The sequence below is a fragment of the Ovis canadensis genome, chromosome 13 (genome assembly GCF_042477335.2).
Source record: "Ovis canadensis isolate MfBH-ARS-UI-01 breed Bighorn chromosome 13, ARS-UI_OviCan_v2, whole genome shotgun sequence".
NCBI classification, from domain to species: domain Eukaryota; kingdom Metazoa; phylum Chordata; class Mammalia; order Artiodactyla; family Bovidae; genus Ovis; species Ovis canadensis.
The window spans coordinates 88,364,883-88,391,952 of record NC_091257.1 but is presented as its reverse complement, the minus strand read 5'-3'; the positions used below and the strand labels follow the sequence as shown (position 1 = coordinate 88,391,952).

The 27,070-nt window shown below is 54.8% G+C and overlaps 1 protein-coding gene across 2 annotated transcripts; it reads left to right on the top strand.

Annotated features, from left to right (window-relative positions):
- The first annotated feature begins 1,136 nt into the window (after positions 1 to 1,136).
- Positions 1,137 to 27,070, top strand: ADA (adenosine deaminase). 2 transcript variants are annotated; one of them, XM_069548611.1, is made up of 12 exons: positions 1,137 to 1,343; positions 12,029 to 12,090; positions 17,662 to 17,784; positions 20,172 to 20,315; positions 21,049 to 21,164; positions 22,376 to 22,503; positions 23,435 to 23,506; positions 23,603 to 23,704; positions 24,033 to 24,097; positions 25,443 to 25,572; positions 26,187 to 26,289; positions 26,750 to 27,070. In XM_069548611.1, exons 1-12 carry the CDS (start codon positions 1,311 to 1,313, stop codon positions 26,752 to 26,754), a joined length of 1,083 nt encoding a protein of 360 aa, XP_069404712.1. In that variant the 5' UTR covers positions 1,137 to 1,310; the 3' UTR covers positions 26,755 to 27,070. The 2 variants fall into 2 exon arrangements, with proteins under 2 accessions (XP_069404712.1, XP_069404713.1); XM_069548612.1 differs by having other exon boundaries at positions 1,177 to 1,343; positions 26,747 to 27,070.

The window sequence follows — 27,070 nt, the reverse complement described above, 5'->3', positions numbered from 1 at the left end:
CCTTGCCTCGGTCAGGCCCCTTGTCCTCCACTCTCCTACCCCGCTCTTTCTCCCTTATGTATTGTTACTGTATTTCTTCTATAATGAAATGAAACAGAACCACCATCCCACCCAAGTACTGGACCATCGCCAATAACCTGAAAGTACCTGTATGCTCCTCCCCTCCTCCTCTCCTTTCCCCATTCCCCTGAGATAACCATTCTTCTCAAACATTTCCCCTTGTTTTTTCCCTACTGATGCATGTTTGTCTAAATATGCATAGTTTGGGTGTTGCTTTCATTATACATTCTCGATTTGCGTCATCGTGTGTGTGTGTGTGTGTGTGTGTGTGGTTTTCTGCGACTTATTTAGCATTGTTTGTGAGATAGATCTGCGTTGTTGTCTGAAGTTCATTCAATTTCACTGCTGTATAATAGTCCATGGTGTGAATATCCCAGTTTATTTGCCCACCCCCCTGGGGATGGGCAGCTGGGTGTTTGGAATGTTTTTGCTATTAGAGACAGCACCGTGGGAACATTCTTGTAGGCGCTCTCCGGCTGCACCGTGGGTCGTTTCTCAAGGATAAATGCCTAGGAGAGAATTTGCTGTGTGCCCCCTCCTCTTTTCATTCCTCAGCTCCCTGGGGTCTCCAACACAGAAGACCCTCTCCACCCGGGCTGCCCTCTTCCATTCCACCCCTACCCACCCCAATCCCCTTCACTTGATAAATTCCTTAAGATCCCCAGCGAAGCCTTCCCCCACCCGCCGGCCACGACTGGTCCCCGTTAAAGCTTCTGGATTATACATTTCTGTTGTGTGATTCTGCGATGAGCGTTATGTCTTGTCCGGTAGAGTGCGAGCCCCATGAAGTTTGTGAAGCGCACAGATTTCCCAGTTTCCAGCTGGGGCCTGGCACATGCAGGCGCCCAGGCAGTAGTGTGACCCTGCAGGAGGGACCAGGCCGGCGCAGAGCCCGGCCAGGCGGCTGGAGTTTGAGCCCACAGGTGGCTCCAACCCGGGGTCCCGGGCCAGGGACATGGGGCAGGCCAAGGCTCCGAGGGGACTCGGGTTTGTCCATCCCGCGCGGCAAGAATTCCAGGAAATGCGCAGCGCGCCGGTCGATGGGGAGGGGCGGGGGCGGGGGCTCCGGCGAGGGGGCGGGGGCGGGGGCGGGGCCCGGACGGCGGGGGCGGGGCTGGGCCCCGTTAAGAGGAGCGTGGCGGGCCGCGGTCACTGCGGGCCCCCGGAGAAGCGGACCGGCCATCGACCCATCGGGGACCACCGATCTTCCTTCGGCAGAGCGAGCAGCGCTGGGGCGCACGCTTGGCACCATGGCCCAGACGCCAGCTTTCGACAAGCCCAAAGTGAGCGCGGGCGGGGGCTCGGGTTCCGGGGTCCGGCTCCTGGTCTGGCTGGAGGGCTTGGGGGCGTCCACTGCCCCGGGAGCAAATGGGGCAGCTGCAGGCGCGTTCTTCCCTCAGCTCAGGTCCTTGCCCGCCTCCAGGACGGTTAATGAGAGACAGTGAGACAGGAAGGGTCCTGAACCTGGAGGCGCCCCTGGCTGGCCTCCAAGTTCTGCTTCTGCCTCTGATTTGGCCCATCTGGGTCTCAGTTTCACTGTCTGTCAAATGGGTATCCTAGCAATGCCTGTGCTGAGCAGTCTAGGCAGGTGGCTTAACCTCTCTGAACCTTGGCTGTCAAATGGGCCCCTGTATCTACACCCACAGGCACCTAGTGTGAACAACGCATGAGTGCAGGGTGAATGGAAGCAGCTTTATACTCCAACGCTATGGCTATTTTGTGAGCACCAAGGAACCCTGGTTTGTGGATGTGCCTGTGAGAGCAGTGGGCCATGCCAGAAAGGGGAGGGAGGGGAGCAGGGAAGCCCTCTCCCCACTTTAGAGGGGCTGGATGGGCCTTAGGCCTTGGGCCCCCATAGAGTTCACTCAGGGCCGAGTCATGGCCACTAGCCACCAAGGGATAAATTCCTTGTCCCTTCTCCCACCAGCTGTGGTGTCTTGGGAATGGTGGGGTCAGGGAGGGTCCAGGCCCACTTGGCAGGCTTGGGAGCACTGAGAGCGTCCAGCGAAAGGAGCCCAGGAGCCTGTCCAGCAGAGTGAATCAGCTCGTAGGGTTTGAGATGGGTTGGGTGGGGTCAGAGGAAGGAGCGAGCTGCAATCAGCCTCAACTTGCCTCTCTGAGAAACAGGTGTGAGTGACGATGGCAGGTATCGCTAAAGCACGGGTGAGAATCCTGGGTGTAGGGGAGAAGGGGAAGGGGGACTCTGACGAGGTAAGGCCTGGTCCCCACTTCCGATGCCCCCACCAGAGGGCAAACGCCTCTGCTGCTCCCTGCCAGATGTTACAGGCACTGGGGCTGAACGTCTGCCATCCGCATGCCTCCTTCGCAGCTCACCTGGATGCCCCATGTCCTATCATCAGTGTTTTGTTCCTTTGGAGGCTCCCCCGCCACTTTTGTACATTTATTTTTTTGGCTCTGCACGCAGCATGCTGGGTCTTAGTTCCCTGATCAGGGATGGAGCCCATGCCTCCTGCAGTGGAGTGCATTGTCTTAACCACTGGACCCCCAGGGAAGTCCCCTGGCAGGATCTTGGTGAAAGCATGGGGCCAAACCACTGGACTGCCAGGGAATTCCCTGTTTTCAATGCTTTGGGAGTCCCCCTGCCTTTGGGCCGGGGAGCCATCTTACCCTAATATGCATCGCAAAAGTGAAGTTGCTCAGTCATGTCCGACTCTTTGCGACCCCATGGACTGTAGCCTACCAGGCTCCTCCGGCTGTGGGATTTTCCAGGCAAGAGTACTGGAGTGGGCTGCTGTTTCCTTCTCCAGGAGATCTTCCCAACCCAGGGATCAAACCTGGGTCTCCCGCATTGCAGGCATCGCAAGGCAGAAGACAAAACTTCTTGACTGGGAGTGAAATGGGGGTTATGGAGAGAGATAACAGATGACCCTTCTGTAGAACTTGCTATATGCACCAACACCTTCAATACCTCTGTAACAGCCTGTAAGGGAGGGACTATTATCATGCCCATTATTTGGGCCTCTCCCAATCCTCTCTGCTTCAAGCTGGCAGGCCATTTCCCCTCTCTGGGCCTCAGTTTCTGTAGCTGGGAAATGGGCTCCACCTGTAATGGAGGTGTCCAAAGATTAAAAGGCAGTGCTTGAGAGGGAAGATAGAGTGTCACCTACTACGTACGTGAGATGAGATACATTTTGTATTATTGAGAGGAGGGAGTGTGTCTGAGCTGGTCAGTGACGCCAGGAGTGTGGATCTCAGCCATTGTGACCAGAGCCAACTCCCTGCCTTCCCGTGTGTGAGATGGGGAACCACTAGAATTAATAGCTAGAACATATTGAGTTGAATTATTGCTCTGTGCCAGGCACCATTCTGAATATACTACCCTTCATTAATTTACTTGATCCTAGCAGTGACTCTGGGTGGTAGCTGGTATTGTCTCATTTTACAGATGAACAGAGAGACACAGAAATTAATGAGGCCTATACAGTCCACGGGTCGCAAACAGTCGGATATGGCTGAGCGACTTCACTTTCACTTTTCATGATCACATAGCTAGGATGTGGTGATGCTGGGGTTAGAGCCCAGGGTGGGCTGGCTTCAAAAATTCCGTGCCCTAGCCAGCTTTCCTGAACTGCCTCTGCAGAAGCCACTGGGGGGAGTGGTGCCCCAGGTGTGGGCCTCTCTGGGACAGAAGCCGCTGCTGGGTTCTTTGGTTTCTCAGGACCGGCCAACTTTGAGAAGGCAAAGCAAGGCCTTGTCTTCCAAATTTTCATGTGTATTCACATCACCTGACACTTGCTAGTGTTCAGACTCTGAATCAGGAGATCTGGGTTTGGGGCCTGAGATGCTGAGCTCCAAAACAGCTCCCAGGAGGTGCTAATGCTGCTGGGCCAAGGACCACACTTTGAGTAGCAAAACCCTAGGCAGCTGCCTACCTGCTCTGATTATGTTATTCCAACAAAAAACTTCCTGAACACCTGCTGGGCACTGGAGGAGGTGCAAAGGCAGGTGGAGGGGGGCCCTTATCAGTCTGTTTCCACAGGAGGCAAGGCTGGAAAATCTCACGGCCCTCAGGAGTTCAGTGTCATGGAGGGCAATGGTGGTCACACGGCTGTCACTGTAATAAAAGTAACGATGTGGCCATTTGAGTGTTTGTGGGTACCAGGCACCTGGGTGATTTATCTCACAGAATCCTCTGGACAGCTTGACAAAGTGGATGTTTTCGTCCCCTTTTACAGATGATGAAACTAAGGCGTGACAGGTGAAGTAGCTTGTTCAATGCTACGCAAAATCTGACAGCCTTGAAGCTGTAGGCTGGTCCAAGTTGCAACAGCCAGGCCCCCCTGTTCATGCAGAGTATTGAAGCTCAATGTCTAACGTACTCTTTTCTTTCTCTTATTTCAATGTTCACTCTGTTTCAGGCACTGTTCTAACTGCTTTGTGTATATTAACTCATTTAATGCTCACAGCAGTCCTTTAAAGTAAGTCCTATTATGGGACTTCCCTGGTGATCCAGTGGTTAAGATTCTACTTTCCAATGCAGGGGGCGCAGCTTGGATCCCTGGTCAGGGAAATGCAGACACATATGCTGCAAAAATTTTAAAAAAAACAGTCCTGTTAATATCTTCATATACATATAAGGAGACTGAGGCTCAGAGAAGGAACTTGTCAAAGTCACATGGCCAGAAAACAGCAGAGCTGGATGTGGACCCAGACCTACCCAAGACCGAGGTAGCTGCTGTTAACTGCTTTGCATATTTATACCCCACTTTGTGGGGGCAGGGGCGGAGTTAGAATCAAGGTGGCTGTGGGCTTCAGACAGACTGAGCAGGGATCCTTGCCTCACCGCTTAGCAGCTTCAAGGGCTCGGGTGGACAGTTCCCTGAGCCCCAGTTTCCTTCTCTGTAAAGTGGGCTGATAAAGCCAGGGTCACACACAGTTCTTGGGGGAAAATGGATGCTGACTGGGGCCTGTGAAGCACCCGGCTGGCGGGCAGGTCCTCGGGGGTGCATTTCCTCCCTGGGGAGCGCGGTGGGAGCTGCGGCGGCCTCTCCGCCTGCACCTGCAGCTCTCACTCTCGCCTCTTGTCTTCCGGCCACAAAGCCCACTGGGTTAGCACTGCTGTGGGCTTTTGGGGCTTTGCTGTTACTAGAGCCACCTGTTAAAAGAAAAATGCAGCCTGGCCAGGAAGAGCCCTCCAGCCTTACCCTTTACAATGCACGTGGCAGTTGGGAGGGAGGGGAAGAGAGAGATTGGGTTTCCTTCAAGCCCTGTGTTTCACAGAGGAAGAAGCAAGGGCCAGAGAGGGGAGGTGCGGTGTCCAGGGTCACACAGCGAGGCGTGACAGGGCAGACAGGGCAGACAGCTTCCCGATTCTACGTCTGACCTCAGGGTGTGAGCATGGCCTGCATGGGAAGGGCCCCTGGGAGCTGGAAGAAGCTTGTCCACCTGCCCTGTGGACCTGGGGGATGCCCCTGGGCTGGAGAAGGGTAGGACTGTGGCCTGGATTTGGACAGGGGAGAATAGGCCAGGGTAGCCAAGGTGAGGCTCAAGCCTATATTTATAGAGGGTTGGGGGCCATCTCACCCTCTAGGTTCTGAGGCCCCAGAGGAGCAAGGTCAGGGGAGAGACAGTCTCTGGGGTTCTCAAGGGAGTTGCTTCTCTGTGCCTCAGTTTCCCCATCTTTAAAACGGAAATCATATTTGTATCCACCCTACATAAAACACCAATGCAGCCCTGGGTGAGCGGGCAGGCCGATGCTAGCTGCTATTGATCACCCTCATCATGGTTATTAATCATCCTGTTTAGATTTGACCAGCACTGACTCAGCACGGATATGCAGGATGAACAGAGTGTGATGTGGTGGTTACGACCTCCCTCTTTAGAATCAAAACAGCTTCCGGGCGTGGCACTCATTAGACTGTGCCCTAGGGCAAGTTATGAAATCTCACTGAGGCTCAGTCTTCTTATCTATAAAATGGGGGTAACCTTTTTGAGTTCCTAGGCTGTTGCCCTATAGGTTGACTTGGCCCCTGGCTGAGGAGACACCTTGCCATCTGTGAAACCCCCTGGGGAAGCTCACAGAGGCCCAGGGAGCTCAGCTGGGCCCTGAGGCAGCCGGAGGCACTGAGGGATGGCCCTTTTTGCTCTGTACCTCGGAGCTACAGGTGCAGATGGGGCTGAGCCCAGAGGACTTCTTGGAGGAGGTGTGGTTGAAACAATGGCAGCCCTGAGGCTGCTCTGTCTCCTGACATCACCCCAAAAGTTGGCTGAGAGGCTGTGGTGGCATGAGGGCACTGACCCCTGGTGTTGCCCAACTCAGTGCCGAGAGTGGGGCTAAGAAGGATCACGGGCACCTGTGGCTCCTGGTTCTGACTGCAGTGCCCAGGTCCTGGGGGCTGGTCAAGCCACCCTGGCTACTCTGCCCCATCTGGGTTCTCTGCCAGGCCCAAGGTGGGTAGGTCAGCCCTTCCTTGCTACAGAGAGAGGACACAGCACTGCTGACCCAGGACAGGGAGAGGAGAAAACAATCAGTTGTTTAGCACCTCCTGGGCACCTCCTGCTGTGCGGGGCTCTGTCTTAGGCACTGGGGGCACAGCAGGATGGCACAGAGTCCCCGCTTTAAGGGAACTGACAGTCAGGGACACAGGCATGATAAGTAAATGAATTGAAAAAATCAGCGGGATGGGGACTTCCCTGGTGGTCCCAGTGGTTAAGACTCTGACCTCCCAATGCAGGGGGCAGGGGTTCGATTCCTGGTTGAGGAACTAAGATCCCACATGCTGCACAGTGTGGTCTACAACGTTAAATAAATAGATAAAAATAAAAGTCAGGGAGATGAAAACAAAATGAGTTTGTTTGGTGAGTTGGGGCGGGGAGTGCTGGGGAGAAGTAGTCTGGTTCAGCTGTGCCTTGAGGGTAGACAGAGTCTACCTCTGATCTGGGAGTATCTGGTGCTAGAGTTCAAGTCCTGGGTCCTCGTCCTGGCCCTACCACTGACACCTTGTGTGACTGACCTTTGTTGTTGTTGTTTAGTCGTTAAGTCATGTCTGACTCCTTGCGATCCTATGGACTATATAGCCCCCCAGGCTCCTTGGTCCATGGGATTCTCCGGACAAAAATACTGGAGTGGGTAGCCATTCCCTTCCAGGGGACCTTCACAACCCAGGGATCAAACCCAGGTCTCCTCCACTGGCAGGCGGGTTCTCTACCACTGAGTCACCAGGGACCTTGGGGAGTGCATATTCCTTCCTGGGCCTCACCTGCCTGCCTGGTATCTCCTGAGAGCACAGATTCCCTGTGTTCCCCACAGTGCCTGGCACCTGGGGGTGGGGGGACTTAGTAAATATTTTTTGGTAACTGGGGATGTTTCCTGTTCAGACCTGGAGGATTTCCTGCAGTTCTATCAGATGCTCGCTGTGAGTCAGCCTCGTGGAAAGTGACTGCAGGGGGTGGGGGTTGAGGTCCCCCCCCCCCCAGCACTCAGAAGGCCTAGTGTAGGTGTGCTGCAAGTTCTAGGGAGGTAGTATGGCCGGTGGGCAGGACTTGGGTTAGAGGTGGAGGGGCTCGGGTTCTGCCCCAGCTCTGCCCCTGTTGGTCTGGGTAACCCGGCAGGTTCTTGAATTTCTCTGAGCTCAGCTTGGCAAGTCCATTTCCCCATCCGCATCATGGGGCTAGGGTGTTCCCCCGAGGAGCTTGCCTAGGGGCAAAGATGAAAGGAAATAAAGGGTCCGATAACAGTAAGCAGCTCCTTACATCTGAGGTTAGGCCTGCAGAGACGGTAGAGCAGGAGCTCAGTTCAGACCTGGGTAGTACAAACCCTAATTCCATCACTGCCTCTGCATCCTTGGATGCTTTTGTGAGCCTGTTTCCTCATGCGTAAAATGGGAGTCAAGTCCCTACTTCCCTGGTTGTAAGGATGATATTCAGTTCAGTTCAGTCGCTTAGTTGTGTCTGACTCTTTGAGACTCCGTGGCATGCAGCACACCAGGCCTCCCTGTCCCATCGCCAGCTCCCGGAGCTTACTCAAACTCAGGTGCATCGAGTTGGTGATGCCATCTAACCATCTCATCCTCTGTCGTCCCCTTCTCCTCCTGCCTTCAATCTTTCCCAGCAAGGATGATACAAAATGATGCATATAGATGGTCCAGAACATAGGAGATGGTAAATTGGAGGTCACTGCTATTTCTTTCCCCTGAAGGGGGCTGACAGAGCAGGGTGCCCTACCCACCCACCCACTGCTATATCTGAGCTTGTGCCTGCTTGTCATCTGGGGTAGGCTGACAGCTTTCTCCATGGGTCATTTGTTTTCCAGAAAGTGTAGTGGGAGGCCTATCTGAGCGTGGACCGCCAGTGCAGGCAGTTCCTGGCCTCTGTTCCTCCCCTGAAACGTGTCTGGGCAGCTTCCCAGGAGGCCCTGAAGAGCACAGGGGAGGGAGTGTGTGGGGGGCAATGGTGGGGGAGGTTGGGCGCAAGAGGCAGGCTCTGCTTTCCCTCCCTCTGGGCGCCCTTGCCACCCGTATCCTGCGGGCTCCCTGAGGCCTCCTTTCCAGGGAACCAGGCAGTTCCTGCTCCCTGAACATGTACTGTGTCTGGCGCTGTGGCAGGTCTTCCCTGTGGGGCTCATCTCCCAGCTGGACCACACCCTCAGGTCTCTGCCTTCTGGTCTGACTTCCTTCAGCCTGCTTTCCACACAGCAGCCAGAGGAAGCTTTTACAAGGTGACTCCCCCTGTGGGAAACCCTGCAGCAGATCACCCTTTCCTGTGACCTGTGAGATCTCCCTGCCCTCCATCCGCCTAACTCTCTCTCTGGCCTCATCTCTCACCGCCTGCTTCAGACACATAATGCCCACACGTCCCTCTGCCTGGAGCTGATAGCTCTCCTTCCTTGTCCCTTTCCCCTGCTGACTCTTCCTCTATTTCCTCCTTCTCAGAGGGACCCTCTCCTACCTTCTCATAGCCACTGGCCAGCTCTTCAGCTTCTGAGGGCTCCAGGTGTCCCTCGGCTTGCGGTCGCCTCACTTTCATGTGTTGCCGTGGTCCTAATGCTGCTTCCTTGCCTGTGTGTCTTTCAAAACCCTCTGCCTCCCTCATGAGGGAAAAGGGTATTGGGTATAGGGCCCACCCAGATATTCTAGAAAAAAACTCCTCAAGATTTTTCATCCCATTGTTTGCCCTGTACAGAAGTCTGTGTTCTGGGGATTAGGATATAGCTGTCTTTTGGGGGGCTCACCATTCAGCCCCCTGCACCAGCCGCAGGGGAGTGGGGAGGGGACTCCTCCCTGTTGAAATCTTCTCGCCTTCTGCAGCCCGCACGCTCCTGGCTCCCCTTCTTCCATCTCTCTGGCAGCTCTTCTCTAGGCTCACACGCTTCTGTAAGCCACTGGGCACTGGTGCTCGCCCAGGCTTCCTTTCCTGCTCTTTCCTCTATGTTCCCTCCCTGAGGGAGCTCATTCAAGACCACAGCCTCTGTGTTCCTACTCACATCTCCAGCCTGGATCTCTCAGGGAGCTCCAGACCTGCACAGCCACTGGCTCAGTCCCCATGCACGTGGAGGTCTCAGCGGTGTCCCAGCTTCACATACCCAGGATCACACTGACTGTGCTTCTCTCCCCACGCCTCTACGCCTCCTCCCTGCTCAGAGCTTGATCCTCTTCCTGGGCTGTCTATCTCAGTGTCAGAATCGCTTCTCACCCAGGCCTGACCTGAAACATCCTCCTTGACACCCGTTTCTGTCCACCTGGCATGTCGGCCTCACCATCCCAGTCTGAGATACCACCATCATTCAGACACTTGACTACAGCGGTCTCTAGCTATGCATTGTCCTCTTCAGCATCAAACCCATGTCTCTGTTGCTCTCAGGTCAGAACCCAATCCTCCTGGTGCCCCTACAGCCTCTCCAGTCCCACCAGTGCTCCCCTCTCTGGACCTGTGTTCAGTCCTTCTCACACCATGTTCTCCCACCACATGGCCTTCGTACCTGCTGTTCCCTCTGTCTAGATGCTCTTCCAGCCTTCCCTCTCTCCCCTGCTTTTGCCTGTTGTTGTTCAGTCACTAAGTCATGTCCGACTCTTTGATACCCCATGAATTGTAGCGCACGATGCTTCCTTGTCCTTCACCATCTCCCAGAGTTTGCTCAAACTCATGTCCATTGACTCAGTGATGCCATCCAAACATCTCATCCTCTATCGCCCCCATCTTCTCCTGCCCTCAGTCTTTCCAAGCATCAGGGTCTTTTTCAGTGAGTCAGCTCTTTGCATCAGGTGGTCAGAGTATTGGAGCTTCAGCATCAGTCCTTCCAGTGAATATTTAGGGTTGATTTCCTTTAGGAAATCCTTAGCTCTTTGCTCAGCCTCTGCTTTCTCTGGGAAACCATCGTCGGCCCTCTAGCTGAGTGAGTTCTTTTGTTCGTTACCTCTTTGGTAGGTCTGCGTTCATGCCTCCCAGGAGCTGACTTGCCTTGTGACTGTGCATTCCACCAGCGTAACATTTACTTAACTTCTCTCTCTCTTGCTGGACTGTAAGCCTCATGGGACCAGGACTCCTTCAATGCAGGGAGTGTGGGTTGGATCCCTGATCAGGGAGCTGAGATCCCACTTGCCTTGTGGACAAAAAAAAAAAAAAAAACAAAAAAACAAAACCCAAAACATAAAAGAGAGGCAATATTGTGACAAATTCAATAAAGACTTAAAAAAAGAAAGAAACTGGAGGCTCAGAGAGGTGAGGTCACCTGTCCAAGGTCGAACAGCTGGTTGGCAGTTCCCCGCCCTTCAGTGTTCCCAGTGCAGAGTACTTTTTGAGAATCCAATCCACTTTTGGCTAAGTGGGCCTTCAATTCATCTTGTCAGGGAATCCAACAACTCACTGGATGCAGAATCTGTGACAGAGTTGGTTCTTTGCCGGTTGAATGACTCCCGGAGAGATCTGATTATTCTGATATCCTGCTGATGGGGGGCTTGGTGCCCCTGGCCCTGCTGGCCCCCTGGGGGCCCCAGGCTGGGTTTCCTGCACAGGAGGCAGCTCATGTGGGTGCTCCTGGGATGCCCTTGGGCCAGTGGGTCCCTGGCTACTCCTTCCCCAGCCAGGGTGGCCACTTCTTGTCTGGACTCCCAAGATCCAGAGAAGGCCCCACCCTGGTAGAGATGTTTATTAAAAATGGTCTGAGTCTCTCTCTGGCTGGAGAAAAGCTCTTCCATGACCTGGAGCAGAGAGATGGTAGTTGCTTCCCCACCGTTTCCCAGCACCTGCTCTGCTTTTCTTAACAGTCTGTGTGAAGGACCCTGGCTGAGAGGCAGGGGCTCTTGCCCGTGGGCTGAACTTGCCACCTTTTAAAATCCTTAAATTGTTCTTGGACAAGGAGACAATATTTTTGGCTGTTGAGGAAACAGGTGGAGAGCTCAATTGTCTTGTCTAAGATCGCACAGGCAGAGAAGAGGCAGAGCTGGGAGTCCAGTCTGATGAGCTGGCCCCCAAGTCCCTGTCCGTAAGCTTTTAGCTTTGTGTCCTGAGTGTCGTTGGTGGGGATGAGCATATGGAAGAGTATCACCAAGGTAGCCAAGTAGCTAGTGCCCTTTCTGGAGTTGTGGGGAGATCTTTTAAGAAAAAACAAAAACCTTATTTGATATTGGAGTGTAGCCAATTAGGGCTTCCCAGGTGGTGCTAGTGGTAAAGAACCCACCTGCCAACGCAGGGTACATTAGAGACTCTGGTTCAACCCCTGAGTCAGGAAGATCCCCTGGAGGAGGGCAGGGCAACCCACTCCAGTATTCTGGCCTGGTCTTCCCTGTGGGGAAGCAACTTGGAACGCAAGGGGAGAATGGATACATGTATATATATGGCTGAGTCCCTTTGCTGTCCACCTGAAACAAACACAACGTCGCATTCCAAGTCGCTTCAGTCATGTCCAACTCTTGGCAACCACACGGACTGTAGCCCACCAGGCTCCTCTGTCCACAGGGTTCTCCAGTTTATGGGTGTCTGTTTTTTCTCTTTTCCCTCTGCGCCCTTGCAGGTAGAACTGCATGTCCACCTGGATGGAGCCATCAAGCCCGAAACCATCTTATATTATGGCAGGTAAGTCCACAGATAAGAGGCCTTCTTCCCCAGGAGGCCTCTGGAGAGTTCTATGTTGTTTGGATTGACTTACTGAAATCTTGTGACAACTTGTGAGGTGGGTATATTATTGTCCCCAACTCACTGGCAAGGAAACCAAGTCAGGGTAGGGGAAGTGAGTTGTGATGTAAACAGGTGTGATCCTGAGTCCATGCCCCTGACCATTGCCCCAGTGAGCTGGAGGTTTGGATGAAGTACTGCACAAAAAATACTTAGCTGAGGGCAAGCATGCTAAGTGCCCCATAAATGTCACTTTGTGATGATATTACTATTATTAATTGTAACCTATGCCTCTGACTAAGTGGGGTGAAGCCACTGGGCTTATCTCTGCCTGTCCTTTGCCCAATGTCAAGGACCAGCTGTTGACACAGGGTCCCTAATGAGGCAATTAGGGTGGGTTAACCAGGAACCCAGATGGGATCTAATCATGGGCAACTCGTTAAGGGGTCAAATCGCGCTCATTAGTAGAGCAAGAATCTGAGCGTGTCCAGGGCAGGGTAGAGGGAGGAGGAAAGGGAGTAGCCCTTGTAGGGCCGCTGGTCGGACTTTCTGTTTCCCACTTCGACTTGGCATCCTGGGAACCATCTAGGCGCTTCTTTGGGCTCTAGAGAAGGGGTGTGGGTTTGATGGGTTTGATCCAGCCGGAGTTTGATCTTGAGGTCAGCAGTCAGGGGACCAGGGAGTCAGTCAGACTGGGATATGGACAGAACATGCTGGAGGCCTCCCAGGTGGGGTGAGCTGGGGCTGAGAAGGGGAAGCATGGGTGTGTCTGGCCTGACATCTCCACCCCAGCCAAATCCAGTGGCCTTTTACCTGCCCTGTGACTTGAGCCTCTGTTGATTGTGTTCTCACCTGTTTTGTTTTGTTTTGTTTGGGCTCCCATGCCACGTGGCTTGCAGGATCTTAGTTCCCTGACCAAGGGTCAGACCCAGGCCCTCCGCAGTGAGACTAGAGAGTCCCAACTCCTGGACCATTAGGGAATTCCCTCACCCGTTTCTTCTTATTCTATTTTGTCTCTGAGGGTTTTAATTTCTTTCTCAATCTCCTTCCCGATTTTGCCATGAGCCCATTCTGAATCTGACCACTGTCTCCTCCCTGTCACCATCCTGGTCTGAGCCATTGAACTATTGCAATGACTTCCTGACTGGTCTCCAAGTGGCTACCCTGACCTCCCCCATCTACTGTCCCCAACAATACTGGAGTCAGAGCAATCATCTTAGGACATTGTGCAATTGGATCGCTTCCTTGCTCAAACCCTCCCGACTTGCTTGGGGTCAAAGCCAGTATCCACACATGGCCCTTGAAGTTCTACAAAGCCTGTGTTAATCTCCTTGACCTCTTCTACTACTTCTTGGTTAGTTCATGCCAAGCGTTCTCAAACGTGCCAGATCTAATAAGCAAAGAATTTGGGTAACTTACCCAAGATCACACAGCCTTCAAATAAGGGCTGGGATTTAAACCCAGGTCACTAGACTTGAGAGTCTGCCATCTTTCCCTGGACACACAAATAGTCTCATTTGTTCTTCCCTGTACCTTGAAAAGAAAGTACGATCTGTGTTTTACTGACAAGGATGTAGAGGTCCTCAGGGGGACACCTCCTGCCCAGTGTGACTTGGTTCCTGCTGGAGGAGGATGGACTTTGAACACCAAAGCCTGTGTTCATCCTCTTTTTTGGGCTCTTGTTGTTGCTGTTGTTCAGTCGCTCAGTCATGTCCAGCTCTTTGCAACCCCATGGACTGCAGCCCTCCAGGCCTCCCTGTCCCTCACCATCTGCTGGAGTTTGCCCCACTTCGTGTTTATTGCATCGGTGAGGCTGTTCAGCCATCTCATCCTCTGATGTCCTCTTTTCCTTCTGCCCTCAATCTTTCTCAGCACCGGGGGCTTTTCCAATGAGTCATCTGTTTACACCAGATGACCAAAATACTGGAGCTTCTGTTTCGGCATCAGTCCTTCCAGTGAATATTCAGGGTTGATCTCCCTTAAGATTGACTGGTTTGATCTTGCTGTCCAAGGGACTTTCAGGAGTCTTCTCCAGTACCACAGTTCGAAGGCATCAATTCTTGGCATTCTGCCTTTCCTTCAGTCCAGCTCGTACAACTATATGTGACCGCTGGGAAGACCATAGCCTCGACTATATAGGTCTTTGTGAGCAGAGTAATGTCTCTGCTTTTCAACACACTGTCTATATGTGCCATAGCTTTCCTGCCAAGAAGCAGTTGTCTTCTGACTTCATGGCTGCAGTCCCCGTCTGTAGTGATTTTGGAGCCCAAGAAGAGGAAATCTTCTTGGCTCTTGGTGTATCGCAACACCAAGGAAGGCGGAGAATTGAGCAAAAACCAGAGTATGGTCATGGCTGACTGGGGAGCCATCTAAGAACTGGGCTTGGCCCTCGGTGGAGAGAGGTTTGGCTGCCGTGAATGGCTGTGGGCGGCAGGGGAAAGTGAAAAGTGAAAAAGTGTTAGCCACTCAGTCGTCGTGTCTGACTCTTTGTGACCCCACTGACTGTATGCAGCCCTCCAGGCTCCACTGTCCCTGGGATTCTCCAGGCAAGAATACTGGAGTGGGTTGCCATGCCCTCCTCCAGGGATCTTCCTGACCCAGAGATCGAACCCGGGTGTCCTGCATTGCAGGTGGATTCTTTACTGTTTGAGCCACCAGGTGGCAGGGGACCTAGGAACAATCCCTTCTTGTCTCAACCTTGGGTCCTGGGGAGGAGCTTCACAGCTTAGTCTAGCAGCTTTCAGAGGCTCAGTCCTGTGCGAGGTGCTGGACCGTCTCCTAGGGGACCGCTGCAGCAGCTCTGGCCTCTGCCCTGGTTTTCTTCCGTTCCCCACACCCCAGCCAGGAGAAGCTCTCTAAAAAGTGCATCTTTGCATGTCACCCCACTGCTTGGAATCCTTCAGTGGCTTCCCAGGGCTTTCAGGATAAGGTCCCAGCTCCTACAAAGCCCCTATCTGGCCCTGCCTGCCCCTTGGCTCATCTACCACTGGCCCCACTCTGATCTGCAGCCACGGTAGCCGCACTGCCCTGGAATTTTCTCACTGCTCCTTCCTGGGGCTCTAGCGGGGCTCGGATCCTGCCTGCCTGTATCTCTCTTCCTGCTCCCTCAGGGGAGAAGGACAGTCTCATCTTTGCTTAACGGTCACCTCCTCCAAAAAGCCTTCCCAGGTCACTCTATCTGTGAGGTAAAAGGATCTCTTTTGGGTGGTTGTGGAGAAGAGACTAATGGGAGAAATATTTAGGATGAAATAACTAGGGCTTGGGGACAAGCTGTTGATGAGTAAGGGAGATGGCATCTGGGGGAGGCCCCTGACTTGGGTTCAGCCAACTGGGTAGATAGAGGAGGCTGTGCATGCTAAGTCACTTCAGTCATGTCCGATTCTTTTGCGGCCCCATGGACTGTAGCCCACCAGGCTCCTCTGTCCCTGGGACTCTCCAGGCAAGAATACTGCAGTGGGTTTCCATGCCCTCCTCCATGGGACCTCCCCAATCCAGGAATCAAATCTGTGTCTCTTCTGTCGCCTACATTGGCAGGTGGGGTCTTGACCCTAACTAGCGCCAGGAAGGAGGAGCCATATCAGAAATGTGGCACCTGGGAGAGGGTGGGGCTTGGGGGAGGCACAAAGCGGGTGGTCAGACACGAGGGTCTGCCTTGGTCTTGGCTACCTATCCAGGGCCCAGCACACTGTGGGCCCTCAGATGGTGATGTGCAGAGGGAGAAGATGGAAAGCTCTGGATCTGAGACTTCCCTAGTGGTCCAGCAGTTCAGACTCTCACTTCCAATGCAGGGGGCACAAGTTCGATCCCTAGTCATGGAACTAAGATTCTGCATGCCATATGGAGTAGCAAAAAAAAAAACAACCCCCAAAGTTCTGGATCTCCAGATTGGTTCAGGGGGCCTGCGGCAAATGTGGCCACTGTGTTTGGGAATATAGGAGCTGGAGGTGTAGCCTTACCTTCTATGTCTTCCACCCTCCAGCTCCCAGAAAGATATGCCAAATATAGCATCTAACAACTGGTATGGGCTCTGCAGAGGCCGTGGCGACTGGGGATGGCCTCATGAGGGTGACTGAGGTAGGCTGGCCGGCAGGGGAAGGCCAAGGGGGCACTGAGCACCTGACCTTGGTGCCAGGACCACACCATGGGCGTCATCTTCCCTGGGGACACCTGGCAGGGATGGAGGCCTGACTCAGAGCTTGAGCACCAGGGTGACCCCTGGTGAGACCCACAGGACACTTACGAGGCCTGGGGTCGCCTTGAAGCAGAAGAGGACACGTTTAGGGGGACTTAGGGAACAGGTATTTATGTAGAGAAACATTTTAATATTTTAGTAACAAGCTATTAAAAGGACTGCAACACTTCGGTCCATTTTCCATCTCTTTGGCAATGTCATCCCTTCTGTCTTCTCTTCTTGCTCTGCATGTCACTGGAGGCCAAACCTCTTGGTTGAGTCACTTAAATTTTCTTAATCATTTGCTCCTATTTTTTATCTTGTCTTTTGTTCTACTTGCCGGAGGATTTTCTCAATTCTATTTTCCATTCCTTTTGTTACATCCTGGTGTTCACTGCCCTATTCTTCTAGATCTCCGAGAGCTCTTTCTTCCTCCTGGAAAGTCCCCTTTTTAAAAAGGAGTGTTCTTATTTCAAGGATGAGGCATTGTCTCCTCTCCTTGAGGCTGTTCGTTTTAAGGTTTTTACGCTTTCTCTGCCTGTTTCCTAGGGTTCCTTTGATCTCCTGACCCTCGTGGGAGAAGCATCTCTTGAATATCTGGGGTTCTTTGCCTGTCGCTTTTATCCTACAGCCAGGTCATCTGGCTCAGATGGTAAAAGCATCTGCCTACAATGCGGGAGACCCGGGTTCAATCCCTGGGATGGGAAGATCTCCTGCAGAAGGAAATGGCAGCCCCAGCTGGGAGGAGGCAGGGAGCTCTGCGGAGAAATGGAGGCCCCAGAGCAGAAAGGCTGTTCTCAGCCAGCCTGTACTGAGTGGCCACATGTGGGGGGTTGTGGGCAGGGAGGGGAGAGAGCTGGGGAGGCCCTGGTGCTCTGCCAGCACAATGAGCTGGGCCAGCCTCTCTGATGTGCTGGCCACTTGGAGGGTGGGGTGGGGAAGTCCGGCGCCTGACCCTACCCCGGGCATTGTGTGCTGCCGTTCTTGCCCCTGATGACCCCTGACCTGGCACAGGATCAGCTGGCTCTACTTCGAGTTCGCCCTTGCATCTTCCATGTCCCCAGACACCGGTGTGTATGTGTGTGTGTGTGTGTGGGTGGGTGGGTGTGGGTGTGGGTGTGTGTGGGTGTGTATGTTCATGTGTTAAATGGGCTTTAACACCAGTTGTCCTCCTTGAGATTTGTTGGCTGGCCATGGCTTCAGTGACAGGAGGTCCTGGAAGGATTTGGGTCCTGGTCCTATATGCCCTGGGCCTCAGTTTTCCCATCTGTCCAATGGGAGGAGCTGGATACCTGCACCCTGTCAGGAACTGGTAGGGTCCTGCCCAGGGTTGTCCACCATCCTCACTGTTTCGTCCCCAGGAAGAGAGGCATCGCCCTCCCTGCTGACACACCAGAGGGGCTACAGAACATCATCGGCATGGACAAGCCACTCAGCCTCCCAGGCTTCCTGGCCAAGTTCGACTACTACATGCCTGCCATTGCGTGAGTCTTCCCACCCCCAGGCCCTGGGCAGCATCCTGTCATGCTGCCAGCCCCCAGCCTTCCTCTTTGTAGCTGTTCACAGTCCTGAGAGCTGGACCCCCTCCAGGAGATGAAGGCTCAGGAAAGTTGAAGGAACTTACTCAGGACCACACAGCTGGCAAGGAGTGAAGCCCAGATTCTCGCCCTGGTGTCACCTTGAGCTTACTGGCACAAAGCAGAGTTTCACAAGGCAGGCGATAATTGGGCCTTGGCAGTCAGTGCTGCTGGAGCTCAAAGGGGGAAGAGGTGGAGGGGGCTGGAGGAGACAGGGAAGGCTGCCTGGAAGAGGAAGCATGGATGGATCCTTGGGAGGGAAAGGTGTGCTATAGTTCAGAGGGCTGCACCTAAGGGCCGGTCTGGAGGACAAGCTGTTGGAGGACCAGTGAGGAGGGTGTGCGAGACGGATAGAAGCCTCTGGCTGGGTAAGTGGCAGGACAGGAATGAGGAGTGCTGGGGAAGGAAGGAAGATGTGTGCCAAGGCTGCTGGCTGCTTTCTGGAAGCTTCTGGGCTCAGCCTGGAGGGCCTGCAGGGCCCCCATCCTTGGCACATCAATAGATGCTGTGGCTCACATGCTGCCTCCCCCTGGACACCTCACACCGGAACACGTGGACTGGCGGAGCTCACATGTAGGCCGAGGTTCCTCTCCTGTGCTGCTACCCAGCTCCTGTCTCTTGGCCACAAGAGAGATGAGGCCCAGCTTCGTGAAGGCTTAAGTCAGTTTTGATTTGCATTTCCCTGGTGATCAGTGATGTCAGGCACCTTCTCGTGTACCTGTTGGACAAACGTCTATTCAGGTCCTCTATTTTCTAAAACTATTTATTTATTTGGCTGTGCTGGGTCTTAGCTGTGGCCCGTGGGATCCAGTTCCCTGTCCAGGGATCGAACCTGGGCCCCCTGCATTGGGAGCACAGAATCTTAGTCCCTGGACCAACAGGGAAGTCCCCCTTTGCCTTTTTTTTTTTTAATCAATTTTTGTATTGTTGTTTGCTTTGCTGTTGAGTTGTAGGAATTCCTTCCACATTTGGGGCATTAGCCCCTTACCGCGTGTGTGGTTTGCAAACACTTTCTCCCGTTCGGTAGGTTGCCTGTCATTCTACTGCTGGTTTCCTTTGCTGGGTAGAAGCTCTTTACGTTGGTGCAATCCCCCTCTAGTTTTGCTTTTGCTGCCTTTGGGTGTCCTTTTCTCCTATTTCTCCTCCCTGCTGGCCTACATCTATCACTCAAGAAATATTTCAGTGGATGCAGTGTCCTAGACTCTGTCCTTGGCTGAGGGATCGTAGCCATGCCAAGACAGAAGGGTCCTTGTCTCATGGAGACTATGTTCTAGGTTGGGGAGGTGAAAATCGGCTAATAAAGAAACCACGTGATCTGTCATGTCAGGTGGCGATAAGTGGCAGGGAGAAAACTGAAGCCCAGGGGAAGGGGTGGAGAAGGGCGAGGGGCTGTTTTAAAATGAAGTGGCCAGGGAAGGCCTCCCTGAGGAGGTGAGGCTGGAGCCGGGCTCTGAATGGAGGGAGCAGGGAGGACAGGGTGATCCGAGGAAGAGCCTGCAGGCCAGGGAGCTGCAAACACGAAGGCCCTGCCCTGCGAACTAGCTTGGCCGTTCGCTAGGTGGAAAATAGGCCCTGGAGGCCTCGAGGAAGGAGCAGGGAGGCTGGCAGGGACCAGATTATGTAGGCTTTGTGGGCAGGGTCTCAGAGTTGAGATTTCCTCTATGAGGTGGGATGCCCTTAGAGTTCAGAGTGGAGGAGCGACACTCTTATTTTTGGCTGCATCGGGTCTTGGTTACGGCACTCAGGATCTTTCATGGTGTGATGTGAGATCTTTCGTTGTGGTGCGACTCTCTAGCTGCGGTGCAGGGACTCTCTAGCTGCGGTGCAGGGACTCTCTAGTTTGGTGCAGGACTCTCTAGTTGCAGCACGTGAGCTTAGTTCCCTGGAAGCCTGTGGGATCTTAGTTCCCCGACCAGGGGTTGCACCTGCGTTCCCTGAACTGCAAGGCAGATTCTTAACCAGTGGACCAGGGAAGTCCCAAAGTGGTGTTCCTTGATTTCCATTTTTAAAAGACTGCAGTAGCTGCTCTACTGGGACAAATGCGGTGATGGAGAGGCTGGAGAGGTGGTCGAACCCGGCTGGAGGAGGAGAGGATTGGCATCAAGTTGGGAAGCAGAGCTGACAGGATGTGCTGGGCTTTTAGGGTCTTCTCCGGTAGAGGCCCAGAGCTTGTGACTGGGGGATGGGAGATTGGCGACCCCACTTGGGTTTGGTCTGCCATGGGTTGGGGGCAGCTTTGTCACTCCTGGAGCACCCAAGGGGGGTGCTCTCGAATCCCTCTCTGCCCTCCCCAGGGGCTGCCGGGAGGCCGTCAAAAGGATCGCCTACGAGTTTATGGAGATGAAGGCCAAGGAGGGCGTGGCGTATGTGGAGGTGCGTTACAGCCCACACCTGCTGGCCAACTCCAAGGTGGAGCCGATCCCCTGGAACCAGGCCGAGTGAGTGACCCCTGGAGGGCTGTGTTGGGGCCGTGGCAGGGTGGCCAGGCTCGCGACGAGGGGCACACTGGGAGCCCTGGCCCAAGCAAGACTTTGATCTTGCATCCTGAGCTGGTCCACAGCCTCAGCATGATGGGCCTGTCTCTGCCCTGAGGGACGTGCTTCCCATCCGTCACCTGGGCTCCTGTTCTTACCTTGGGCAAAAACGTTTGGCTGTGTCTTGCCATCCTTAGTCCTGGGCACAGGCCTGTGGTCTAGGAACATGAACCTGCTTAGCCAATGCCATCTAGGGGTCCCATCCTCACCTGGTAGCTGAAGTGATGTGACCCATTCTTGCCCCTTCTGCCTAGACCCCAGGGATGACCCCCGTGGTACCTCTCAACCACCTTGCCCCCTTCTAGCCGTGACTCTGATACTTGTGGACAAATGGGAATCAAAACACTTTAGCTTAGCAGAGCTCTGCATCTTGAGTAGGGGGCTGTCTGACGACCCCCTAGTTGGGACAGAACTTCCCAGTCTGAAAGCCCCCAGGCAGACCCAAGGAGGATGGAAGTGGGTGTCCTAGGCCTTGGGGCCGTCTCCCTCAGCCTTTCAGTGGAGGCAGTGGGTTAGTGGGGCCTAGGGCTTCTCCTGGAAGACCCCTCCTTCCTCTCTCTCCTCCCTGACCCGTCCCAGCCTCTGTCCTTTATGCCTGCCTTTGCCTTGGACCCACCCTCCTCTTCCCCACACACAGAGGGGACCTCACCCCGGATGAGGTGGTGTCGCTGGTGAGCCAGGGCCTGCAGGAGGGGGAGCGGGACTTCGGCGTGAAGGTGCGGTCCATCCTGTGTTGCATGCGCCACCAGCCCAGTGAGTGTGACCCCAGCCCCGGCCACCCGCCTGATGCCACCGCCGTGACCTGGCGGGCACGGGGCCGTACCTGGTCTCCCCTATGTCCCACCGCGCCCCCCAACCCCGTGGTCTCCCTTGAGCCCATCAGCTGGACCGTGGTGGGACTTCCTTCCGGGCAGGCGCAGAACTTCCTGCAACAGACTTGGCTCCCCAGGGAGGCGGAGCCTGAGAGCCATGTGACCTGCAGGAGGCTCAAAACCAAGGGAGCCTGCACAATAGAGAGAAGCCTAAGGCAGGTTCCCATCAGCTCGCAGTCCTCCCTGGAGACTGTGGGCTGGGCCCCCTCCTGTCAGAGCTGCGGAACTTGGGACTAGGGTCTGAGCTCCGGGGCCTGAAGGGTCTTCCTATGGCTGACACCGGTCACATCTCCAGGGCTTGTGCTTCCAAGGCTGGGTGACTCTGGCCAGGTCACATCACCTCTCTTGGACCTCAGATATGCCTTGTCACAGGAGGTGGCCGTACTCACCCTATTCTCTGCCCTAAGAAGGAGTGAGACCACAGCGAGGGGCTGATGTCAACCCACAGGGCCTCCCTGGGCAGAGTGGCTTGTATTCTCTCTAATCCTCGCAGGGACCTAGGAGGCAGGACCACCATTTGACATTGATGGTCAATAAATTCGACCACCATGTATCCCCATTCGACAGATGACGAAACTGAGGTAGAGGCTCAATCAGCAAAGCAGAAAGCCCGGATCGGAAGCCAGGGCCATCTGATTGCAGAGGCTGTGGTGGTTTATTCTTTACGATGACCTCACTGGTTGTGAGTGTGTAGTAGTGAGGAATACGTTTAGTAACACAAGTGTGAGTTACGTTTTAGGTTTTAAATGTTAACCTGTGTGGACCTCCATCCCCTCTGCTGAGTAGAGGTGGGTGTCGGGGATCGAGAGAGAGAACTGCCACTTGTCCTGTACTGAGCCCAGGCCTTGCCCCCGGTGTTTCACCCGCGGGGCCTTGGCAAAAGCATCCCTGTGACCTTGTGCCGCAGCAGGTGGTGTCCACTCTGCGAGGAGAAGACATTGAGGCCTGGAAGGTTGTGGAGTCAGGCCTGGAAGACAGGACCTGGGGCCCTCTGCCTTGCGCTGGCCTTGGGTGGGAGGCAGGGGTGCGTGGGGTGGGAGGTCTTTCTCCTCCGTGCTGTTGCCAGAGGCCCAGCGGGCATCTCGCCCACAGGCTGGTCCCCCGAGGTGGTAGAGCTGTGTAAGAAGTACCGAGAGCAGACTGTGGTGGCTATTGACCTGGCCGGAGATGAGACCATTGAAGGCAGCAGCCTTTTCCCTGGACACGTGGAGGCCTACGCGGTGGGTCCTGGGGAAAGGAGGTCACAGAGCCGCAGGCGTGGGGGAAGCCGCACACAGGGAGCATATCCCCACCCCAGCAGGGAGTGGTCACACCCACGGGGGATCCCAAGGCCCCCTGGGCTCCCAAGCGTTCTTGACTTGGGTCTAAAGTGTTAGTCGCTCAGTCGTGTCTGACTCTCTTGCAACCCCATGGACTGTAGCCTGCCAGGCTCCTCTGTCCATGGAATTGTCCAGGCAAGAGTAATGGAGTGGGTAGTCTTTCCCTTCTCCAGGGGATCTTCTGAACAAAAGGATTGAACCCCAGTATCCTGCATTGCAGGCAGATTCTTTACCATCTGAGTCACCAGGGAAGCTGTCTAAGGGCTCTAGAAATTGGAACTCTGGTCTGAAGGAAAAACCCCACTAGATGCTGGGGGCCCTGTGTTGGAGCCTTTGTGCCTAATGATCTGCTATGTGACCTTGGGCAAGACTGTCTCTTCTCTGGGCCTGTTCCATCTGCTGGGATGACTGGGTTGGATGGAGCCAACCTCTCAAAGCCTCATGACGTGCTTCCCACGAAAGAGGTGAAGCTTGGGGTGGAGAACAGGAGCTCTGGAGTCTGCCTGGCTTCAGAGCTCAGCCCCCACTTCCTAGCTGTCTGATTGGTTGTGATCCCTGACACTCCTGAGTTTGTCCCTTGCCCCTCCCTGTAAGACAAGTATCAGAGCAGCTGTGAATGTTACCATAGTCTATCCAAACCAAGTACAGTGCCTGACACATAACAACTGTCTAATAAATGAGAGCGACCACTTTCATGTGGTTACAAAAACAAAACCCACCCGGACCTCCCTATCTGGAAGCAGGCCAGGCTGACTCCGCCCCAGGGTGTGGTGAAGGCAAGGCCCACGGGGAGAACCCCAGGCCGCCCCTGACCTTGCCCTTGCCCTTCCAGGAGGCCGTGAAGAGCGGCGTCCACCGCACGGTCCACGCCGGGGAGGTGGGCCCAGCCACGGTGGTGAAAGAGGTGAGTGTTGCGGGTTGGTGGAGGGGTCCTTCTCCCCGCTCCCCCCACACCCCCGCTCCGGAGGCCCGCGCTGGGCTCCACGCTGCATGTCCGCAGGCCGTGGACACACTCAAGACCGAGAGGCTGGGGCACGGCTACCACACCCTGGAGGATGCCGCCCTTTACAACAGGCTGCTGCAGGAAAACATGCACTTCGAGGTGAGGGGCCGGGGAGGGGAGGACAGGAAGGCGGTGCAAAGTGGGGCGGGGCCAGGGGCACGGGGAGGGGCCAGCGGTGCAGGGCGTGGTCGGGGGCCACAGGGGGGCAGTCAGGGGCCGTGGGGGTGTGGCCGCAGGCCTAATTGCTGCTGGGTTGGGGAGAAAACCAGGACTGACAGGTTTGCGGGACTCAGCTACAAGGTCACTGGCGTGACCAGGGCAAAAATGCTGCCAGGGCAGGTGGCTCTGGCCGGGGCCAGGGTAAGGGGGGTCAGCGTGGCCCGGGGGGATGCGGAGGATCGTGCCAGCCACCTGCCGCCTCTTCCAGGTCTGCCCCTGGTCCAGCTACCTCACTGGCGCCTGGAAGCCTGACACGGAGCACCCAGTTGTTCGGTGAGGCCTGGTCCCACTCAGTTTTTGTTACAAGGAAAGCCAAGGGTGGGAAGTGGGTGCAGACACCGGGCGCTGGCCCCGCTGGGTCTCTCGGGTATGGAATCTCTTCCAGTGCTTGGGAAGCAGGAATTATTGTCCTCATCCTCTGACAAGTGAGGAAGCCAAAGCTTGGATGTGGTGTAACTTGACCAAGGTCACTCAGCTATTGGAAAGCAGAGCTGGGGGCCCTACAGCCCCATCCAGCTCTAGCAGAATGCCCTGTTACCCACAAGGTAACTTCCACACTCCAGCTTCTGCCTCCTAGCAATGAGGAAGATGAGTCTCTCTTGCCCACGTGGTCTGTGGGCATTCCCCCAGCACCATCTTGACACTTCCCCCTGGAGAGTCTGTTCCCCTACCCATCCATCCAGTCCCACCCCATGGCCTTGGCGCTGCTTCAGGTCGTCCTGGGAGAAGCCTCAGGAGGGCAAAGCTGACCCAGGAGAAGTTCACCAAGATCTCTGGGTGACCGCAGTCAGGCCACCACTGATGGTCTGTCTGCCAAGATGATGACAAGGAAGGGAGCTTGGGCTGCATTTACAACAGGGGCCCAAAGTCTGCTTTGGAACGTGGAGTGGGCAGCACCTACAGGACTTCCAAGTGGAGTTCCTGGAGGCACATGGGTTTACAGTCTGTGGGCTGGAGGAAGACTCGAGTCGTCTAGGCAGATGTGGTGTTTGAAGGGGAAGGGAAGCCCTCAGCAGGTGGTGAAGCAGGAGAGCTTGGGAGAGACACCCAGAAGGCCAGTGACAGTGGAGGGACGGGCAGAAGCCAAGTGGCGGTGTCGGAGGAATCTAGGGGAAAGGTCAACAGTGTAAAACTCTGCGACACAAGTCGGGTGAGGTAAGAGCTAGGAAAAGTCCTCTGGACTCAACAAGATGGCGGTCAGAGGCGGTGCCAAGAACAGTTTCCATGGTGGGCCTGAAGAGTCAGATCCCAGTGGGACTGAGGATGGCTGGGGGAGGGGGGTGCAGACAACTCTCTCAGGGTGGCGGCTACGAAGGGGAAGGCTAGAGAGGGTGGTAGCTGGTTGGGGGGGGGTTGCTTTTTTAGCCCACCCCAAGCGCCTTTCTACTTGGGTCCTCTCCTGCCTTTAGCTGGCTCTAAGCCTGGCTGGATGCTTTAAGTCTTGAGTTGCTGGTTTTGTGGCCTTAGACAAGTCGCTGGAGTTTTCTGAATTTTTCTTCCTCTATACAATGATGAGATCTTCCAGGCATGTCCAAGGGTGCCATGAGGCTCAGAAGAGGGTGGATGTCCATGGGTAACAGGGGGGTGCTTCTCCCTTGCTCCCCTCCCCCATATCCAGGTTCAAAAATGACCAGGCTAACTACTCGCTCAACACGGATGACCCGCTCATCTTCAAGTCCACGCTGGACACTGATTACCAGATGACCAAGCGTGACATGAGCTTCACCGAAGAGGAGTTTAAGAGACTGGTGAGTGGCTGTGAGCCTTAACTCTGGGCTGTGCGAGTGAGTGGCCTGCAGGTCCTGGAACCCCTGGAGAACTAGGGGTGAATCTCAACAGGCCAGGCCAAGCCAGACCTGGAGTTCGATGTCTTCCACAGAGAAGACATCTGTGGCTGAGATCCTGACCTGGGACTGGATTTTCTATCCTTTGCCTGGCTCAAGCGCCCTAAGAGACCCTCAGTGCTGTCAGCCATCTCCCCAGAAAGGGGCTCAGCTCTACATCCTACATGTGGTTTGCAGGCCACTCGTGGACCCCAGGATGAGCCCTTGATTTCAGTGGTTCTGATACCCTCAGTCTGTCCCCACAGGACTGTCTCTCTGGCCCCACACATTCTGCCCTGTCTTCAAAGGTTTCTCCAGCCTCCTTCCCGCATCTGTGTGTCACGTCCTGGCACATTAAGAACACAGACCCTCATAGTCTCTGCTCTGGCACTTGCTGCCTGTGAGCCTGGACAAGGGCTCCCAGGCTGAGCTTGACACATTGCCCACGTTTAATGAAGAGGCTGGACTGCCACTGGATTGCCAAGGGCTCCCTTCCATGCCGTCTGGTTTCACGCTGTCTGTCATGCTGGCCCTTCCAGAACATCAATGCGGCCAAGTCCAGTTTCCTCCCTGAAGATGAGAAGAAGGAGCTTCTGGATCTGCTCTATGAGGCCTACGGGATGCCCCCTCTGGCCTCTGCAGGTATGTTTCTGGTGGACCTGCTGGGCTGGCTTCCTGCCCTGGCTCCCGTCTGGCTTCCGGGGGCTTCTAGCAGGACGCTCTCCACTCCTCTCCCGGGCACTACCAAGGCTGGGTGATGACCCCCTGGCTGGTGGTAGCCCCTGACAAGGCCAGCTTACGTTCTGCATAAGCCTCTCATGAGGCTGGTCTGGGTATAAGACTTTCTAGGTCTCAGCAATCTGGGGCATCTCCAGGGCTGCGCAAAGCCAAGGGCAGGGAGTTGAGCCCAGATCTCAGCTCTGTTCTGCTTCTTCCTTCCTGTGTGGCCTTGACAGAGCCCTCCCTTGCTCCAAGCCTCAGTCTCCCCATCTGTACAAAGGGGTTCCTTTCTGGCTCTGATGTCCTGTAATTTTTTTTGTTTGTTTGATGTCCTGGATACTACAAGTTGCCTAATCTTTTGTTTCTCTGACTTGTCAAGCAGAGTAGCATCTGTGAAGGCGTCATGGCTACCTCTCCGAGTCCTGGCCCTGTGGATGGAGCCTTCACAGCTCCAGGGTCAAGCAACACGCTTACCTTTACTCCTTCCTGGGAGACTGTGATTTCCAGAATCATCTACCAATGATCATGAAGCCCACGTGCCTCTTTCCGTACACACATATACCTCGGCAGGGCCGTGGCTCTCCTTTGTGTGCCTGGGTCGGGATCAGGGCCTGGGGCAGGCGGAATCTGAATTCCTCCTCCTCTGGTGACTTGTGCTGAAAATCAGGTGCTCAATAAAGAAGACAATGGCTGGGGCCGTGCA

Coding starts and splice junctions, on each gene's coding strand:
- ADA (XM_069548612.1), top strand. CDS start 1,311: ATGGCCCAGACGCCAGCTTTCGACAAGCCCAAA. Junction 1,344..12,028: donor CAGCTTTCGACAAGCCCAAA/GTGAGCGCGGGC, acceptor GCGCCCTTGCAG/GTAGAACTGCATGTCCACCT. Junction 24,098..25,442: donor ACGGAGCACCCAGTTGTTCG/GTGAGGCCTGGT, acceptor CCCCATATCCAG/GTTCAAAAATGACCAGGCTA.